General features: G+C 38.2%; 1 protein-coding gene across 2 annotated transcripts in view; it reads left to right on the forward strand.

Moving 5' to 3' along the window:
• The window catches only part of VAV3 (vav guanine nucleotide exchange factor 3), a 396,199-nt gene that overhangs the window by 264,602 nt on the left and 110,639 nt on the right, over positions 1-20,958 (forward strand). For both annotated transcript variants that reach the window (XM_030824967.1, XM_030824966.1), the window contains exons 17-18: positions 126-226; positions 16,314-16,339. In XM_030824967.1, the coding sequence (XP_030680827.1) occupies positions 126-226; positions 16,314-16,339 (127 nt within the window). The remainder of the gene's footprint in view (positions 1-125; positions 227-16,313; positions 16,340-20,958) is intronic.

Below are 20,958 nucleotides of genomic sequence, written 5' to 3' on the forward strand. Positions count from 1 at the left end.
TTTCCCTCTACTGAGGGGGTACCTTGAAGAGCACTGTTGATACTTTTTTTCTTCTTCTTGCACTAATTTCATATGGGCAGAATTTTGCACCGTTTAATATACCACTCTCTTATTTCACCTTTCAGGGGAACATTTTATCAAGGCTATTTATGTTTTAAGTGTGGAGCGAGAGCACACAAAGAATGTTTGGGAAGAGTAGACAATTGTGGCAGAGTTAATTCTGGTGGTAAGTCATGTTTATTGTTGCAATTCTATTTTTAATGAGGACATAAAATTTGCTAAACGTAATTAAGGCCTAATTTACTCTGAATATGTGTTTATTGTAACATATCTGCTTTTGAAACTTATTTATAAGCACAATTAGAAAACTGCTTAAAATTTACGTGAGTTTTCTGCATAACTTTGTTTTAAATTATTTAAAATTTGTGTGACTTTTATACATATCTTGGAGACAGAGGTCTTCAAGAGGGAGTTGGATGGTTTCATGTCACTCATTTCATTAAAAGCCCTAAATAAATGACTAAAACCATACAAACACAGCCAAAAAATAGAGTAACAAAAACAACGGAAAGAATATATTCTTCTATCTTTAGTTCTTAAATTTCCTTTTTATTCTTTTAAATATTTAGCTCAGGAATGCTAATAGTGCCAGAAGTAAACATCACGCAGACTAATTCATGAATTAATGAACTGAATACATTGTCATTTTGCAGCACTTAACAAAGAGCATATATCTTTTGGGTTTTATGTAAATATTTTCCTCTTGGTTTTTAAAAATAATGCTGCATGATTGTTACATGAGCTAGTTTCTAAGACGGCTGGCAATTATGCATTCAGTAGCCTATTGCCTCTTTCTGCTCCTCATGGGCTCTCTTCCTTCTCTTTATTTTCTGGCTTCTTTATTCTTTCTCTTTCTTCTTTTTTCTCTTTGTCCTTTTCCCCTGAGTTTCTCTGTGTTTTTATCAATAACACCTTTCAAAATCAGTAAAACTTTTGAACACAAGAAAGGATCTTTAACAGCTTGAGTTCAAAAGGTAGCCATGTCAACCTTTGATTTTCCCAAAGGAAAAGGTGGACATTGAATTATTTTGGATAATGTGAAAAAGAATGAAACAGAGAATAGCTTATTTCAGAGCTGAGTTCAGAAAATAGGCAATTGTAGAAAAGGTGAATCCTATTAGAAGACTGAGATCATAGCACATTCCTCTCAGACATTTTGAAAGGACCCTGTGTGCCATTCTCTGTGCTAGGCATGAGCCGCTGTAAAGTGACAGATCTTGGCATGAGTTGAGCACCTACACTGTGCCTGTCCTGCCTGGGTGCTCTACTGGGCATCTTCTTGCAGGAGCTCATTCCATCTTCAGAATGGCCCTGCACATTTACTGATGGGGGTTGGATTGCTTACGCAGTTTACTCAAGGGCTGTTAAATAACCTTACTTCTTACATCTGTCGGAAAGTCAGAAACAGTTTACAAAGTTGTATTAGAAATAAAAATTATTGTTGTTATTCTTTAATTGTCACCCCGATAGAATTTATCACTTGAATTTTTGTTGTTCCATCTCTATATGCCCCATTGTTTAATCTCTTTGGAGACAGTTAACATTTTATTTGCTCATAGTAGGCTAATGTTTATATAAATCCCAAGGCCCTGTCTTGATGACATGATATCTGTGAAGAATGTAAAATGATCCCATAGTTGGCATGGTTCTAAAGGAAATAGTGTAGGAGAATAGTTTAGAGTCAAGCAGAGATGGTTGAAATCCTAGCTTTGCCATTTGTTAGCTATGTGAGCTTGGGGAATTTACTTAAATATTCTGAGCTTTTGTTTATTCATTTTGTAAATTAGACAATTGTTATGAAGATCCAGTGAGATAATGTTGATTCTTACCACAGTACCTGAGCAAAGTGAGAACTTACTATTTTAATCTAAGGTGATATAGTGAAAAGTCAGGTTTTTTTTTTTTTTTTTTTGAAAGACGTGGGCTTATTTAGTATTTTTGTTGTTTTCACGATCTGGATGGGAAAGCTAATGAGCACCAAACTTTAAAATAATATGCAAGTGTGGCATTAAAAGGACATAAAATTTTTTTAACTTTTAGGTTATAAAAGTCAATAGGAAATCATTGAAAATTCCTAGTCTAGTCAAATAGAAGAGTCATATATTCCCAGTGTCTGTTCCTAGGTAATTATTTCAATGTACTCTGTCCTTACATAAGTCATTTTGTCTATGGCAGTAAAATCTACGAGCTCTGGAGTCTTGGTCTGTTTGAATCCTAGCTTCACAATTTACTCCCTTGGTGACTTTGAACTCCATTTACTTACCCTTTGTAAGTATTAGTTTCCTCCCTTATGCTATGGTTTGGCTCTGTGTACCCACCCAAATCTCATCCTGAATTGTAACACCCACGTGTCAAGGGAGGGGCCAGGCAGGAGGGGATTGGATCACGGGGTTTCCTCCATGCTGTTCTCATGACACTGAGTGAGTTCTCATGAGAACTGATGGTTTTATAAGGCAGTATTTCTTGTTCTTGCTCTCTCTCTCACTTGCCACCATGTAAGATGTACTTGCTTCACCTTCTGCCATGATTGTAAGTTTCCTGAGGCCTCCCCAGCCATGTGGAACTGTGAGCAAATTAAACCTCTTTTCTTTATAAATTCCCCAGTCTCAGGTATTACATTATAGCAGTGGGAGGATGGACTAATACAGTAAATTGGTACCCGGAGTGGGGGGCACTGCTATAAAGATACTTGAAAATGTGGAAGCGACTTTGGAACTGGGTAATGGATAGAGATTGGAACAGTTTGGAGGGCTCAGAAGAAGACAGGAAGATGTGGGAAAGTTTGGAACTTCCTAGAGACTTGTTGAATGGTTTTGACCAAAATGCTGATAATGGTGTGGACAATGAAGTTCGGGCTGAGGTGGTCTCAAATGGAGATGAGGAACTTGTTGGGAATTGGAGTAAAGGTCACTCTTGCTGTGTTTTAGTAAAGAGACTGGTGGCATTGTGCCCCACCCTAGAGATCTGTGGAACTTTGAACTTGAGAGAGATGATTTGAAATTGGAACTTATGTTTGAAAGAGAAGTAGAGCATAAGAGTTTGGAAAATTTGCAGCCTGATGATGCGATAGAAAAGAAAAACCCATTTTCTGGGGAGAATTTCAAGCTTGCTGCAGAAATTTGCATAAATAATGAGGAGCTAAATGTTAATTGCCAAGACAATGGGGAAAATGTCTCCAGGGCATGTCAGAGGTCTTCAGGGCAGCCCCTTCCATCATGGCCCTAGCATCCTAGGAGAGAGAAATGGTTTTGTGGACTGGATCAAGGGCCCCACTGCTGTGTGCAGCTTAAGGATTTGATGCCCTGTGTTCCCAGCTGCTCCAGCCATGGCGAAAAGGGGCCAACGTAGAGCTCAGGTCGTTGCTTCAGAGGGTGCAAGCCCCAGGACTTTGCAGCTTCCATGTGGTGTTGGACCTGTGGATGTACAAAAGTCAAGAGTTGAGGTTTAGGTATCCATCTAACAAAGATCTAATAACCAGAGTCTACAAGGCACTTAAACAAATTTACAAGAAAGAAACAAACAACCCCATTAAAAAGTGGGCAAAGGACATGAACAGACACTTCCTCAAAAGAAGACATTTATGCAGCTAACACATATATGAAAATAAAGCTCAACATGATCATTAGAGAAATGCAAATCAAAACCACAATAAGATACCATCTCACGCTATTCAGAATGGCAATTATTAAAAAGTCAAGAAACAACAGTTGCTGGTGAGGCGGTGGAGAAATAGGAATGCTTTTATGCTGTTGGTGGGAATGTAAATTAGTTCATCCATTGTGGAAGACAGTGTGGCAATCCCTCAAAGACCTAGAACCAGAAATACCAATTGACTCAGCAATCCCATTACTAGGCATATACCCAGAGGAATAGAAATCATGCTACTATAAAGATACATGCATGCGTATGTTCACTGCAGCACTATTCACAATGGCAAAGGCATGGAACTAGCCCAAATGCCCATTAGTGATAGACTGGATAAAGAAAATGTGGTACATATATCATAGAATACCATGCTGACATAAAGAGGAATGAGATCATGTCCTTTACAGGGACATGGACGGAGCTGGAAGCCATTATCCTCAGCAAACTAATGCAGGAACAGAAAACCAAACACCACATATTCTCACTCATAAGTGGGAGCTGAACAAAGAGAAAACATGGACACAGGGAGGAGAACAACACACACTGGGGTCTGTCAGCAGGGTGGGGGAAAGGAGAGCATCAGGAAAAACAGCTAATGCATGCTGTGCTTAATTCTTAGGTGATGCATTGATAGGTGCGGCAAACCACCATGGCACACATTTACCTGTGTAACAAACCTGCACATCCTGCGCATGTACCCTGGAACTTAAAATAAAAAATAAATAAAATAAAACTTTAAAAAATGCTCATTGCTCATGGCCACTTGTCTTCAGGCCATAAGGAAGATGAAAATTGACTGCATAGACCATGAAACAATGTTCAATCACTTTGGCTTTTGTAAGCTCACCTTTTTAAGAATACTTACTGACAAAATTTGATTTAAAAAAAAAAGGATTCTTATCTCTAGAGTCTTCCTAGCTATTTAACTCAGCTTTGGCCTGCTTACCTTGCCAACAACTCACTTGCACTTATAATTTAATTGTAGTGACATAGACAGCAGATTTTCAAAGAACTGTAGGTGGATTTTCAAATTCCTCAGCCCCATAACCTTTGGTATGTGATCATCCTGGCCCACCTTCACCAAGAATCCTGTCAAGTCAGTTTAGCCAGAATCCCCCTTATATGTGATGCTTCCTCTCAGTAATTTTCCATCCATTGACCTCACCCTCCTCCTTGGCTATAAATCTCCACTTGTCCATGCTGTATTTGAAATTGAACCTGGATTTCTTTCTCCTTTGCAATTGTTCCTGAATAAAATCTGTTATCACAACTTAAAAAAAAAGAAAGAATCGAGCTTTGGGAAGCTCTGCTTAGATTTCAGAGGATATATGGAAATGTCTGGATGTCCAGGCAGCAGTCTGCTGCAGGGTCAGGGCCCTCATGGAGAACCTCTGCTAGGGCAGTACAGAAGGGAAATGTGGGGTTGGAGCTCCCACAAAGAGTCCCCACCGCCACTGCCTAGTGGAGCTGTGAGAAGAGGGCCACGGTCCTCCAGATTTCACAATGGTAGATCCACCCACAGTTTGCACTGTGTGCCTGGAAAACCCGCAGACACTCATTGCCAGCCCATGAGAGCAGCCAGGAGGGGGGCTGTACCCTGCAACACCATACAGGCAGAGCTGCCCAAGACCCTGGGCACCTACCTCTTGCATTGGTGTGACCTGGATATGAGACATGGAGTCAGAGGTAACTGCCCTGCTGGATTTCAGACTTGCATGGGGCCTGTAGGCCGTTTGTTTTGATTAATTTCTCCCATTTGGAACAGGTGTATTTATATAGTGCCTGTACCCCCATTGTATCTTGGGAGGAACTAACTTATTTTTTATTTTACTGGCTCAGTTGGAAAGGACTTGCCTTGTCTCAGATGAGACTTTGAACTGTGGACTTTTGAGTTAATGCTGAAATTAGTTAAGACTTTGGGGGACTGTTGGGAAGGCATGATTGTGTTTTGCCTATGAGGATGTGAGTTTTGGGAGGGGCCAGGGGCGGAATGATATCATTTGGCTCTGTGTCTGCACCCAAATCTAATCTCTAATTGTAATCCGCATAATCCCTACATATCAAGGGAGGGAGGCAATTGGATCATGGGGGCATTTTCCCCATGCTGTTCTCATGATAGTGAGTGAGTTCTCAGGAGATCTGATGGTTTTATAAGGCAGTTTTCCCTGCTCTGGCTTGCTCTCTTGCCTGCCTCCATGTAAGACTTGCCTCTTTTGCCTTCTGCCATGATCGTAAGTTTCCTGAGGCCTCCCCAGCCATGTTAAACTGTGAGTCAATTAAACCTCTTTTCTTTATGAATAACCCAGTCTCAGGTATTTCTTTCTGGCAGTGTGAAAATGGACTAACACCTTATAAAATAGGGCCAATAATAGCACTTAGATTTTAAAATATTTTTAAACAAATACCCCTATTTAGTGCCAGGTACTGTTCTCAGTACAGCTGCTCCTCCATTAATGATGGGGTTATGTCCTGATTAAGCCATTGTAAGTGGAAACTATCGTAAGTCAAAACCGCATTCAATGCACCTAACCTATTGTACATTATAGTTTTGCTTATCCTACTTTAAACATGCTCACAGTACTTGAAATACAGTTGGGCAAAAATCATCTGGCAACACAGTACACTGTATTGTTTGCTTCCCCTTGTGATTTTGTGGCTGACTGGTAGCTGTGGCTAGCTGCTGCTGCCCAGCATCATGAGAGAGTCTCATTGGGCATGTTGCTAGCCCGGGAAAATATCAAAACTCAAATATTAGAGTCTAGTTTCTACTGAATGCATGTGACTTTCATACCGTTGTAAAGTGGAAAAATCATAAATGAACCATCCAAAATTGGGGACCATTTGTACTTTACCACTGTTAACTCATTTACTCCTATATAAATTCTGTGAAGTTGGTATTATTGATATACTTATCTTACAGATGAGAAACCAAGGCACAGAAAAATATGCAATCTGTCTAAGTTGCTTATTCAATACAACCAAGATTCAAATCCAGGCAGGCCAGCGCCTAAGTTTGTTCTTACCACTGGGCTCTGCTACCAGTTATGTGAATGAGCTGTGATGATGATATGTCAGATGTGTCAAAAGCCCAGTACTGAATCCTAGTAAGTAATCATGTGCTTGCCTTTCTCGGTGAAAGGGAGTGATTTTCTAATGGTTTTTTAGGCAGAACACTTTAATTAAATTAGTAAGTACCCTATGTTTTTAGGTTTGAATGTTCTGTAGTGCTGCGAGAAGACATGCATCCCTGGGGACCATACCTACCTTCTTCCCATGGAAACTCTCAAGACCGGACGGACTTGAGACACAGTCAGTTCTAGGGCCTCTTATTTTAAGATGAAGAAACAAGGTCATAAATATATGAAAATAAGATAACTAAGAATAATACTGTTAGTGCCCTGCAGATTGTAGATAATGCTTACTAAGATATCCTCAATAAAAAAGTAGCATCATTCTCTGAACTTTGTTATGTAATTCATTACAAAGCAGGAAAATGTTTTTATTAAAACCTCTGGCTAAATTTGCTTTTTGGAGTTTGTAACATATTCTCTTGCTCTTTTGATTCTTTTCCCTGTTTTGCATATTTCCATTGACCTCCATTCCCCTTCTGCTTTATACATCGGTGCCCTTTCTCTCCTTCTCTTTCTTTTAAGTTCTTTCCTGCTCAAGATTTTGAGAGACCAGTAACACCGAATGCTTGTAGTTCATTAGCGGTATGAAATGCTAAGGACTTGCCTAGGAGGCTTCCTTTTTTTACTATCAGATCGGGGTTTGCTGGGTAGCCCTTATAAGGGGCAGTGTCTTCAGGCGGAAGAAGAATCTCTGTATCACTCCATCAGTAGCCTGTACCTTCTGAAAGCTGGAAGCCATGGCATCTTCTCCTCACACTCATTCCTTCTCACCCTGGTATAGGTGGTAACTGTGGGTAGAGTGTGAGTTTGAGCTTGGTAGGTCTGATGTGAGTGTGGTAAAGTAGGTACTATTTTGAAGTCTTGGGCAAGCTAGACTTTATGAGCTGCTTCTCAGCTTCTCAAGCTCAACATTGACTTAAGTCTTGTGTGATCCTTTGGGCATCCAGGAATAATTGCTTGCTGCAGTTCAGTAATATAGTTTTTCATGACTGGCACAGGATTTGGGGGAAATGCGGTTGTAGGGGAGGGCAGGAAAAGGGATAAGATATATCCAGGGGATGGAGACATAGTTTACTTGAATAGGGCTTTTGCATGGAGAAGAGTACAATATGGTTTCAGCAGAACTTGACTTTGAGGGAAATCATTTCAACAGCCAAATTGAAAGCAAGTGAGTACTACTGACTTAAGACAAACTCAAATGTTTACATAGATCAGACTCCCCCATAATATTAAATCATAGGCGGTTTGAAATTCACCCATACTTTACAGAGCTTTATAGCAATAATGTTTAACACAGTCTAACTATACTGTCAAGCGACAAAAAGAGATCCTGATTGGATCAGTGTGGGTCAGGAGTCTACTTGTGATCCAGAAAGCTGTGACTAGTAGGAGTTGTTATAAACATTGGATAGCTGGCGTGAAAGGCAATTCCAAAAACGGGAGTAGGCAAGGTTGGTTAATGGATACGGAAGTACAGCCAGATGGGAAGAAAAAGTTATAATGTCCTATAGCACTATAGGCTGACTATAATTAGCAACAATTTATTGTGTATTTTCAAATAGCTGGAAGAGCAGATTTTGAATATTCCCAACACAAAGAAATGATAAATGTTTGAGGTGATAGATATGCTAATTATCTTGATTTGGTTTTAACACTTTGTATACATATATCGAAATATCACACGGTACCCCATAAATATGTGTAATACTGTTGGTTCCCTGCAGATTGTAGATAATGCTTACTTATACAGATATCATTGATTAAAAAGTAGCATCATTCTCTAAACTTTGTTATGTACTTGATTACAAAGCAGGACAAAAATTTTAAAACCTCTGGCTTTGAATGTGTCAATTAAAAATAATAAAAGAGAAAATCTAAGAGGGGGAGCATGCTATCTTTATTCAACATCAGACTTGTTTATAGAAAGGGATAGTCAAGTGGAGAAGAGGCACTAGTTGTACAAAATGACAGGGTAACCCAGGGGCTCAATGAGAGATAGATAATCTTTTACTCTACGTTTTAGTAGACAGATCCATAGGACATCACATTTAGGCCTTACCTTACTTGACCTTTCTCTTTCATTTAACACTGCTAATCATCCTCCTTGATGCTATCCTTCACAACCCATCATGCCCCCATGCCATCTTTTGGAAATCTGCTTGACTTTCCTGGCTTAGCTACAACCCACACCCCAGGTAGATAAAGGTCTATCTGTGCATAAGACTTCTCTCCTGAAGTATGGATTTTAAATTTCCATCTTCTCCTTACGTATCCTCTCCCATGCGTCTTGCAGTGACCTCAAATGTCTCATAACTAAAATCAACCTCATTAGTCATTACCACAAACTTCCCTCTCCTATGCCTTGTCTTAGTTAAAGGCCCACCATCCAAACACTCACACAGACCTGGGTGTCAGCCTCTTCCTCATCTTTATTGCCTTTCCTGTTCTTCTTAGCTCCCCTCCTAAGTCTCTCTAGAATGCATTGATAATGGTGTTGATATACAAGAAAATCTCATTGTCTCTTGCTTGAACAACTCAAAAGTTTCCTAACTCCCTGCTCTTAATCTTATTCTTATATAATTTATAAAATTATCTTCATTAGAATTAAGTCTGATGGTTTCACTCTTTCACATACTGTACTTTACATTTCTTACAGAATAATGTCCAAACTTTCCAATATGGCCTACAAAGCTCTGAGTAATTTGTACAGCCCATTTTTTACCACTTCCTCCCATCCCCCAACCTATAACACAACTCTCTTTAACTACTCACAGTTCTCCAACCACTTTTTTTTATGTCTGTGTATCTACATGTATTTTGTTTTTCTATTTTACTGTCTTTCCTTCTCTTTTCTGTTTAGTAAACTTAATGTTCATTTTTAAAAACTCAATGCAAATGTTGCCCCCACTTTGAAAACCTTTCCTGACACTCCTAATGCCTGGGCTTTATTAGTCTGTCCATACTCTGTGCTCCCCTGACATCATATGTTTACTTTTATCACATTTATTATAATTTACTCTATGTTCATCTCTTCAATTAGACTGCAGGCCTCTCAGCGATAGAAGCCATGCCTAATTGGTGTTTTGACCTCAAGGAAGTAGTGGGGAATGGTTGAGTGAGTGGATGGATCAACAAATGGACAGACAAATGAGTACCACTGTAGTGCAGCAGGGCTTCTGGGCCCTGAAGATCACTATAATCTTAGAATCAGAAACAGGAGAGTGTGGGGGATTGTACAGCTTTGGTTCCACCTTCGTAGAGACTAGAGCTTGACTAGATTGTGGAAAAGGGGAATAAAAACCTTACCTGAGTCCCTGGCTGGTACTTTATGAATGAAAGATAGAAAATTAGGTAGACCTTTCAGATTCCTTTCTAGTATTTTTGCAAGGAAAGGCTCATGGCCTAAGCATCGATTGTTAGGCCTTTGAGAGGAGACACCTGGGTTAGGTTAATAAGCAGCAAGAAAATGAAGCAATTCACAGAACGCCTGATGACAAAAATGCCTCCCTTTCTGAAAAAGTCTACTCCCTGATCCAGTCAATCCAGTTGTTAGAGTTCTCACTTGCCTCTTACTATTTTTTCTCCCTGAAACATGCTCCCTTTTCTCCGAACAGTTCCAAGGACCACCCTTTCATGAGTTTCTGTCCAAACTCTTTGCCAATCATTAACCGTACCTTGACCATCCAATGGTAGCCTGAATTAAATTGTTCTCTAATTATTTCTATATAGGATTTATGCATTTGCCAAGGTTAGGCTGTTTTGTGGTAACTAACAAACCCCCAGGTCCCATTGGCTTTAAGATATAAAAGTTTATTTCTCACACATGCATTGTTTACTGTGGGTTCAGTGGCTCTTCAGAGTAGCTCCCTTCTAATCAGGGAACCCAGATCAGTTTGATCTTGTGACTTTGCCAACTTGACACATGGGTTCTAGGGTTGCTGATTTACAGACCCATAGCCTAGAAGTAAGCAGTGCCATTTTTTATCAAGTCCATTGGCTAAAACTAGTCACATGGCTTCAACCTAACTACAAGGGAAGCTGGGCAGTGTAATGAAACACATGGACTATTTGGTGTCTGTCTCTACCCCTGTTAGATTATATGCTCCTTTGCTGTTCAGAATATGTTTCTCATCTTTTGTGTCCACCCCTTAGTACCAAGTTCAGAGGAGTGGCACTTAATATCAAGTTGCTGTTGCTTTTTCCCATAATAGGACTATTTCAATGAGAATGTAATTTTTAGTGGTGTTATAGGATGTGACTAAATATTATTAAGCATTTGAAGTATCTCTTAACACTTCTTTTTGTACAAGTTAGCCCTTTTTGGATGTTGTCTTCCTTGGGTTGGAAAACTTTTTATATTTCATGCTCTATATCCCTTAAATTTATCTAGTCTTCATTCACCCTGGAAATGATAATTACTTGACAAAAATGCAGTGTATTTCTGAATGAAGCACCTCATTTGTATTAATATATGATTATGACAGATTATTAACTCAAGTACATTTGAAGTATGAAAAAAAGATGTGTTAAGTTTATTTTGTTAATAAGACAAACTATGCAACTTGGAAACAAATTTGAATGTTGGGTGATTAGTTTATGTCTTAACATTTGAGGATTTGCATGGATATAAAGGGCGTGCAGTTCCACTCTCCTTTTCCCTGAACTTGAGTTGACTTCTTCACATTCACTATGGCAACCTCAATGATCAACACATACAGGAGCTCTGAAGTGCATGCCAAAACTTTCCAGCCTTAATAATGAATAGGTATGAACTCCACTATGCAAGCTTCTCTGAACAAGTCACTGCAAAGCTAATGTAATTTTAGGGTGTCGTTTCCTTCTCACAGTACATCACCGCGAAGGTCTAATCCCAGACAGCAACCTTTGTGGACATTTACTTTCCCCACACTATACTACATGACTAAGCCCCTTTGGTCCCCCGTTCTTACTCTGACATTGACCAATATAGCTTGCCTTGCATCCTCTCAGTTTAAACAAAGTAACATTGGAAAGCAAATATTGCTGGAGCAAACGACTTTGGTATAATGCATCTTTTCCTTTAGTGAGAATGCAAGCCTCAGCTGCCCTAATATTTAACTGAAGCAGATCCCCATTTGCTTATCTGTTTAATTGCACTTTTATCTAGGCCAGCTGCTGCTCCTGCTGCTGCTATAGCCACTCCTAATTGGAAGGACGTTGCTGTGGTATCCTAGTGGTTTAAAACTGAGAGACTGCTACCTAGAACCTGCACCAACGTTGGTATCTGAACCGGGCTCCTTTATAAATCATATTGTATATTTTAGCATAAAAGATAAGCTTTCAGGATACAATTTTATTTCAGCCTTCTACTGCTAGGCATTTTATCACATACTTTTACGTGAACTGAAGATTGATCATTGATTTCATAACCAAAAATGACTTTAGTTCTGCATAATATTACTTAAAACTCATAAAGACAATTTTATACTTGAGTAGTTATTATTCCTTCCATCAGTTTGGGTCAGTTTAATGGTACATTAATAATTATTAATGTGAATTGGAATCTATTATATGGTTGTATTCCTATTAGAGCCCCCAAAAAGACTTGAAATCAAAACCTCTTTCTAAGTATTATTTATAGTTTAAGGTTTGCTTTATTTTCTTTTTAAAACATTGCTGTATATCTGAGTAGTGAACATAACATTTGTGAAAGTGAACTTTCTCCAAAATTTGATCAGTCCAACCGTTTTTTAGTTGTAATGTCTCACAGAAATAGCACTTTAGTCATGATGATAGGGTACCTTCAAAAACTGTACTGGTAATTACTTTTCTGTGGCCCCTGTTGAGACAGGTGGTCTTACTGGACATTGATTTGTTTAGTCTGAATAGAACTTCAGATAAGAGACAAAGCAAATTGTGCAATAATGTATGAATTGAGAGCCACTTATATTGAAAAACAAAATAGGACTTAATTTTATATTTAAACAAGTGACAATTGTTTAAATATTCACTTGAAATTTAAAGCTGTCTTAAAAATTGTTTCTCTTGCACCAATAATGCACATTGAGCTCTGTGCTGGCATTGAAGATGGAGTTCTACAAAGGCTCCAAGCACCTCAGTAACACCACTTCTCAGAATTATATGAAGCCAGTTGGGACAGGATGAAAGAATGCAAGGTATAAACTCCTTGAGGGCCCATGAGTCACCATCTAGAAAGGTTCTTGAAGGGGAAGAACGTTTTATAGTTTATCAATAGGAACCTGAGAAGTAAATATAAGTTTTTTATATTTACCTGCAGGGTAAATATAAGTTGAGGATTAAAAACTTTTGGAAACTTGAAGAATTGAATTACAATCCTAAGAAAGTTCCCAGGAGAAAAAGAGAGACACAGAAAGAGAGACTTTTTCATCCCATCTCAACCAGCAGCCAACCTTTCTTCTAGGTCAGAGTACAGCCAAAATAGATTTGATGATAATCAGCCCTAATTATCTCAGCTCTATTGCAGAACTAAGGCATGAACAGAGTTTTCTAGAGATCCAAGTGCCCACCATAGTAGTTTCAGGTGGATACCCAAAGGAAGTAAAAATGGGGTTGCAGGCTTCAAAACTTAGAGCAACTTTTCCATAGAATACTTCATGCAAAAAGGTTTCTTATTCCATTTTTCCAGCCAGAATGAAGCTTTACTTTGAAAAATATATGTATTTTCAGTGTTGCAGTTGGGTTTTCCTTTCTCTCCTTACTATTATTTTAGTGTCAGTGAACAGGCTGTTGCATTAGTGTGGGTATGACAGTTTAGATTGTGTTTATAAGGGAGGCAGTCTGTTTAATGGTATAGCCACTGTCAAAAGCACAAAAGCATAAATACAGGAGCCTGGCTAAGAATTTCTGAACTCAGCAGATTCTAAGAGTTACTGATACTCCTTTGGCTTTTGCCTTATTCTTAGAAAATTTACAGAATCCTACCATGAAACATGATTAAATAAAAACAGACTTCCAGGAGCTGCTATTTATGTGGTACACTCAGCATGATCAGATCAGAGTGCAAACAGCTCTATGCCGTATCCATAAATGCAGCAGGCCTCTCCTTGGCAGAGGGTGAATGTGGTGGCCATGAGGACAGGAAGGGATGGCAAGGAGAAAGGCAAAGGGGAAGCCCTACTAAAGGACTCATGCCCTTGGAGTTGCATCCAGCACAAAGCCCTTTTTCAATTTTTCCTATCTGGGTTACACAGAGGAGGCTTTGTGTAGAGCATTTCTTAAAGCACCCAATCAGAAATATGAGGAAAGTTGCTTCTCTTGATGAGACACCAGAGGAAGAAAGCAGGAGACAATGACAAGGGAGGAAATAAAGGAGGGATAGCTGAGTAAGGTAGACAGCTGAGTCTAGTTTGTTCCCAATGTTGTACCAGTCTCATCAGTGCCGTGTCTGGGTCTCACAGCCTCTGGTGTTCTATGATGGATCCTCACTTATGCCAAGAGCTGGCCGCCTGGCAGCTAAACCCTGCACAAGATATGAAGAGCCTGTAAATGCAGGACTTCTGTTCCTGGATCTGCTCCTCTGAGGAAGAGGTGCAACTGTCTCCGTAGATACTTGACCACCATAAATACCATTGTTTCCTCTTTCTGGGGGTCACTCAGAGAACCCTCATGGAACATGGTGTGACAACTACTGACTCATGGGGTTATCATAGGTTTTATGCAATGAACAATACATTTAAAGTATGTTGTAAAAGACTTACTTAGCAAGGACCTAAAAACACTCCTATGGGAAGAATCAGAAAAAAATAATTATTTTCGAATTGAAATTCAGGTGCACACTCATTTATGAACACTGAACCCAAAAGAGCTGAGGTTTCCCCGATTTTGGAGCTCGTGTAGAAAGCTTTCCTCAGTCTCGTTGGATGGAAAACTTAAACTGCTGCCACTGTTTAGTGCTTCCTGCAGTTTATGACTCTCAGTTCAGGCTCTAACTCACCAGTAGGGGAATAGGGATATTCTGGTATATATAGGTCTTTCTGGGCAAACCAGTGAAGCAAGTCTCACAGCTGTTCTGTTAAGAACCTAAGTTCCCCTAACCTGGGTTCTAAGCCTGGGCCAGCCAAATGGCACTTTTATAGAACCTCTTCCCAAACCAGCGCTCTTGGGTGATCTTTCTTCTGAAACATTATGTGTTTCCAATAGGGAGGAAAAGAAGAAATGAAGTAACTTTTTGTCCAGGAATACTCCTTTGTAAAGGTTGATTTCAGGGCTAAAGGCAGTTATTTGTGAAAGCCAAGGTGATAGGGTTTGAAATTGACAAAGGGATGAGGACTTAGCTTTTCTTCTGAAGGTGACTTTCTGCCCATGGATCTTCCATTTCTATTAATCAGAAGTATTCCTTGAAAAAAGGAAAAAAAAAAGCTAGAGAGAAAAGAAAAAACGAACCAACCTCCTGTTCCATGCCCCAGGCAATCTTCTTGTGTAAAGCAATCTGTGGCAGCTAGTCAGGTGTCCTGGCAGGAGTTTTCCCCTTCAACTCTGGCTGAGAGCTTCTTAGAATCTCTTAAAGAAACATCCTACAGAGCTCCCACTTAGGCGTGCTCTTTCTCTCCTGATGTCTCTCTGTGACATCTTTTCAGATGCTTCTTTAGAGGATCATTTTGGATGGGGACAATATAGGCCTGGGCTTATGATGATGAGGGATTTCCTGTCTGGAGAAGTTAGAACATGTATAAGTGCTCCTGGGTATGGGGAAAGGAGGCAAAGACGCTGCCCACCAGTTTTCCAAGTGCTGTGTGCACCCTTATCCCCAGAACGATCCTTTGCTCTTCTACCATAGCGCGTGCATTTGAAGATCTCAGGGCCCTTATAACCGTTAGGCATTTATAGGGACTGAAATGTAATGAAGGAATTGTTCTTCCTATTTCTGGAGGTAAACTAAATATGAAAAGAAAATTAGCATTAAAATCAATCCTGACTCAGTTTCTTTTTAAGTTCCATCTTTAAATCAAACTATTTCTCCCAAAATTAAAAATAAAAGTTATAGCCACTTAACAAAAAACAATTCACACGAAATGTTGTACTGTGTATAATTTGCAATTGTTACAAATAGTCAATGCAGTACCTTTGTTAGCTTAGTGTTTTAGATTCTTAAAACTTGGTATGTTGAAAGAAAGGTTGCATTTAGCTTTCTCTCGTGCATATAAATTTAGTGTAAGCCCCTCTTTTAAGGAGCTTTATGTGGTAGAACTGACATTGCTTAATAAACAATGGAAAAAGTTAAGCATAACCTAGAAGTCATTTAAAACTGTGAGTCACTTTCCTGACAAGCCAATAGGGTAAGAGAACCAAGGCTGCAAAATAATTACTAGCCCAGCCTGAGGAACGGCGGAAATACATTACAGGTATCAGTTAAGACAACAAAGCAGTGGTGTTTTACCACTCTGCAGAGAAAGCTAAGGTTGCTAACCAAACAAAATAACTTTACACTGACAATGCCAATTTTTACATTTCTTTCAGAACAAGGGACACTCAAACTACCAGAGGTAAGATTAACATTTTAAATATTTTTTATAATCTTTGCATTCCAAGTTGTTTGCTAACTTAACCAGGCTTGAGCTTTTACACTGTTAAATGTGCCTTTAAAAATAAATAGAAATAAACAGAAACAGAGGGAACAACCAAGTGATTGTGAACAAAATGCAAAAGTTAAATCCAAGGAATTTTCACAGTCACTGTCCGAAGGTCTTAGGTAGAGAAAAAATGTGAATGTTTAATCAAAGACTGTGTATGAAATGGGACTGGAAGTACAGAGGGAAGGGTGGCCCTTATCGCCAGAAGTTGGTAGATGCGTCCCCTGTCATGAAATGTTGTGTCACTGCCCGACATTTGCCGAATTACTGAAATTCCGTAGAATTAGTGCAAATTCTAACGTTGTTCATCTAAGATTATGGTTCCATGTTTCTAGTACTTTTCCATTAGAGCAGAAAGATGCTTATCACGTCCTATTGATCAAATCAAGATCTGGTAACATTTCCTTTTGGTTTAACACAGTCTCCTAATGGCTTAGAAGTATGTAATCCATGTTACCTCTCAGAATAAAGTTACTTAAAAAAAAAAAAGTTATTTAAAAAAATACAAAAGATGATGGGATATGTAGGAAGTAAATAGCAAGTTGCCCATCATTAAATACTTTCCTGTTGAAAATACTGTCAATGGTGTTGTTTGATGTTGTTTATATAGAGTTCCCCAGAGTTACAAAATTTCAGACAGAAAAGATTTTAATGGTTCCCAGATAATCATTGCCTTGGCTTTCAACCAAAAATAACAGATTTCTTACCTGTCTGCCCCTCCCACAAATGGCCATAGCGAAACATTTTTAGAAATCATAGAAAAATAAAATACAAACTATATGTTATTAGTTATATGAACCAAAAGTACAGTAATCTGAAAATTTCAAAATAATAATGATGAAAATCATGATTTGTAAATTAACATCTAACACTTAAAACCTCTCTTTAAAAGTGATATTAGTATGTTTTTAATCTAACATCTAGTAAAAATAAGAAAAAGTACAGCAAAATATAAGAGGTGCTTGTCTCTACTTTTTGCATAAGTACATAATTTGAACATACAGGATATCAAGAGTGTGATATAAAGAGCCTCATATGCACCTAATCAGTGCATCTGTTGATTATATTTTAAAACCTAAAGTCTAGACCAAAGAATGCATAACAAGGTGATTTTTTTAATAGGCCATATGAGTTTCTTTAGAGCTAAAATAAATTACCCAAAGAGTTCCTTTAGTGTTTCACTGACAGGTAAGATTTTTCATTAGGGCTGTCAGGATTCTTCCAGCAGTGCCAAGGATCTTGCAAAGCAGCCTTCTTTCACTTTCTCATGCTATTATTATATTATTGAGACAGAAACCTTGTAGAGTTCTGAACTTTAACTCAGTGTTACTTAACACTTATCCTTTTAGATATATGTATTATTTTTTCCAAGGAAGATGGTTTCATTTTATTTTAATTAAGTAATGTGAAGTGGGTGTGCTTACAGAAAGAAAATATGCCAATAAGAAGTGGGTAATAATTTTCATGTGATGCTAAATAATTCTCACAGGCACTTTTATACTTTTAAAATTACACGTAAGCCTATGATGCAAGAAATTAATTTTCACATTGATTTTTAAAAATATATAACATCAGTTTTTTAGTGACTTGTTTCACTCTTCAATATAACTTTTATTTACTGTGTGACTGTACTAAAAATCTCTATTTTGTGTGGATGGAGGTTTATAGTAAGCTCTGAGGCTAGTCAATCCATTTGGAAACTTGAGTTTGTTTTAAGGGAGCAATATAGCAAACTAATATTAAGAAGCAGCTCTCACCCTATACCAGGTGTGTTCACTCTCCAAGGCAAATGATTGTATGCTGCTCAGGAATCTTCTCATAAGTAAATAGTGAAGCACTTTTGTAATTTGTAAGCTCTGTGATTTTTATTTTTTCTCCTCTCTTGAAGACCTTTCTCTCCATGTACCAGTTTATAGGCCTCCTCTGCTTCCCTTTCAATAGTTACGATTGTGAATTTTTTATTTTTAATTTTGCACTTTATTTGCAAGGTAGGTCAGTTTTCACTAGTCACAGGATCCGTGGGGCATCCATAACCATACCTGGGCTGTTCATCTCACATCCCATTCTGGAGTGGACCTTCAGAAAGCTCCTCTGGCTCCAAGAAGCAAGTTTATCATTGCATACCTATTTAGCTACTTTAAATCCATTTTTTTTTTTAGAGGGAAAGAAAGGTAAGGTAATGGTAATGAGGCAAGAAATAACTGCCAAGTGCTTATAGAATTGAGTTTGTTTGGTTCCTGCCCCCCCACCCCCACCCCCACCTCCCCAGCCCACCACTGTTAGGTAGATCAAAGGAGACTGAGAAGGTCGTGGAGACTGATTCTCATGGTGGTGTGAGGCTGTAACTGAGAGCTCCAGGGGTGGCTACTAGATGTGCCCTCTCCTCCTTTCCCTTCTCTTCCTGCTGGGGACAAGGGCCTGTCCAGCTCCGTCCTAGACTTTTGAGAATATAGACTGGGGAGGGGAGTATAGGCATAGAGATGACAGAATGACAAATGAAATTTGCACTTTAAAATTGTTCAAAATATCTGCTAAACATCTCCAGGTTTTTCAATATAAAATACTTTTTAGGTTCTTTTAAAGTATAAAAAAATCTTAGCCTCTCCAAATGCAGTTGGTTTAGGGAGGTGAAAATTTCTCCTATGTTTATTTTCTAAATACACCAGTTCATAGTTTATTCCACTGCACACCCTTCCTGTAGAAAAGTTTCTGTTTTCAGAGTGACTGATTTTCAGTGGATTTTCAGGAGGAAGAACCTGAAGTGTAAGTAGTAAGGCACCAAAAGAGTAGAAGAATTACTTTGTGTGAATTTAAACATTTAAAATAACAAAAAGCTAATAATCTATCACTTATTAATCCTTACCATGTGGCTGTAACTGCTCCAAGCATTGAAGATAAATTAACTCATTTAATTCTCACTGCAAAACCTATGAAGTCGGTGCTAGTATTATCTCCATTTTATAGATGAGAAAACAGGCACAGAGATATAAACTTAACTGTTTGTGTTCAAACTGAATTTGAACTTAGGGAGTATTATTCTAGAATCCATTCTCTTAATACTTGCAATGTGTAGCCTATTTTAATTCTAAATTCAAGGTGTAAGAACACAGAGTTGCTCTTGAAGTCAGTGTCCCCTTTTCACATTTTAAGTTTATAGTTCCTACATGGGACTAATTTAGGCATTCCAGGAATCAAACCAAAGAGTTAAATTCATTTTTTTTGGCTTCCTAGTACTTTGATAGTAGTAGGTATAAAATCAGTAGAAAGACAGCTTCTATTGTGCATTAAGGTGATGGGATATGTAGGAAGTAAATAGCAAGTTGCCCATCATTAAATAATTTCCTGTTGAAAATACTGTCAATTGTGTTGTTCGATGTTGTTTATATAGAGTTCCTCTAAATTATAAAATTTCAGACAGAAAATAATTTTTCTTTAAATTAGTGTTCTTTCATATTATCAGACATGAGTCTGTAACTCATTATGCTTCCAATTTTTGTGCCTTGGCTACCAACAAATCTAGAGCAAAATTTTCCTTTCACTCACAATGACTCTTATTATAGCTTTTCTAGTGCAGCTATCCATCTTGCTCGACATAGCTTCAATGCTGATTTTAATGATCCTAGCAGTCTTTTACAAATCCATGTTGAAAGTAGTTGGAGTAAAAACCAAAGTTACATTTTAAAAATTTCTGCAATTTGCTTTCACCTGAGAACCCTGCGAGTCTGCTGGATATGACTTTGAGGCCCTTAGGAAGGCTGGAAAAAAACCTCATTTCATCCATTTAACTTGTGAATGAAAACAACAGAAAGAACCCTGAGAGAAATCCATGGCTAATGTGTGCTTAGCACAGCCAAGTGTGCTCTGAATGAAACCAAGTCTTCACACACAGATACAAACCCCAACACATAAAAAGAAAATTGCTTTTGTGAAAATCTAGATTGTATGATAGTCATAGACTCAGCATTTCATCCAGTTGCATAATAAAGAAGTGAAATCAAGCCCTTCTTAATTAGTGAGATTACTGTAGTTATTAGGTGGGAATGAGTTTAATGCTTTAGAAATAAAATATGTAACCATGCATTTTCATAGATTTAAAATCTCTTGTTTTGTATTTCATCTGTAATTTTTGTAATGCAAAGTTGTTTTCTTACAGATTCATTTTCTATAATAAGAATTCATTTTTATGATTCACAAGCTGCATGTCTGTTTCGTTTTTTAAAGTGTTCAGATACAACTGGTCTATAATTAAAACACTATTCTCATTTAAGTGTTGGCTAAAATCAGAGCTTCAGATCTTTGTTTTGAGGTTGTATACCTTCTTCAGTCTGGTCTGTGAGGCCCCATAAATAGCTGAGTTAGAGTTTTAGGAGATCAGTTTAAGGCTATTGCTCATATGTCTTGGCTGGGAACATATTCTAACCAAGATGGCTGCTGGGCTTTGTTCTGTCCATCGTCACTATGATTTAATAAATTGAGTCCCAATATTTGGAGTTGGCAACCAAAAAGATTTTTTTTTCTTACTGTTATAAGTT

The sequence above is a fragment of the Nomascus leucogenys genome, chromosome 12 (assembly GCF_006542625.1).
Source record: "Nomascus leucogenys isolate Asia chromosome 12, Asia_NLE_v1, whole genome shotgun sequence".
NCBI classification, from domain to species: Eukaryota; Metazoa; Chordata; class Mammalia; order Primates; family Hylobatidae; genus Nomascus; species Nomascus leucogenys.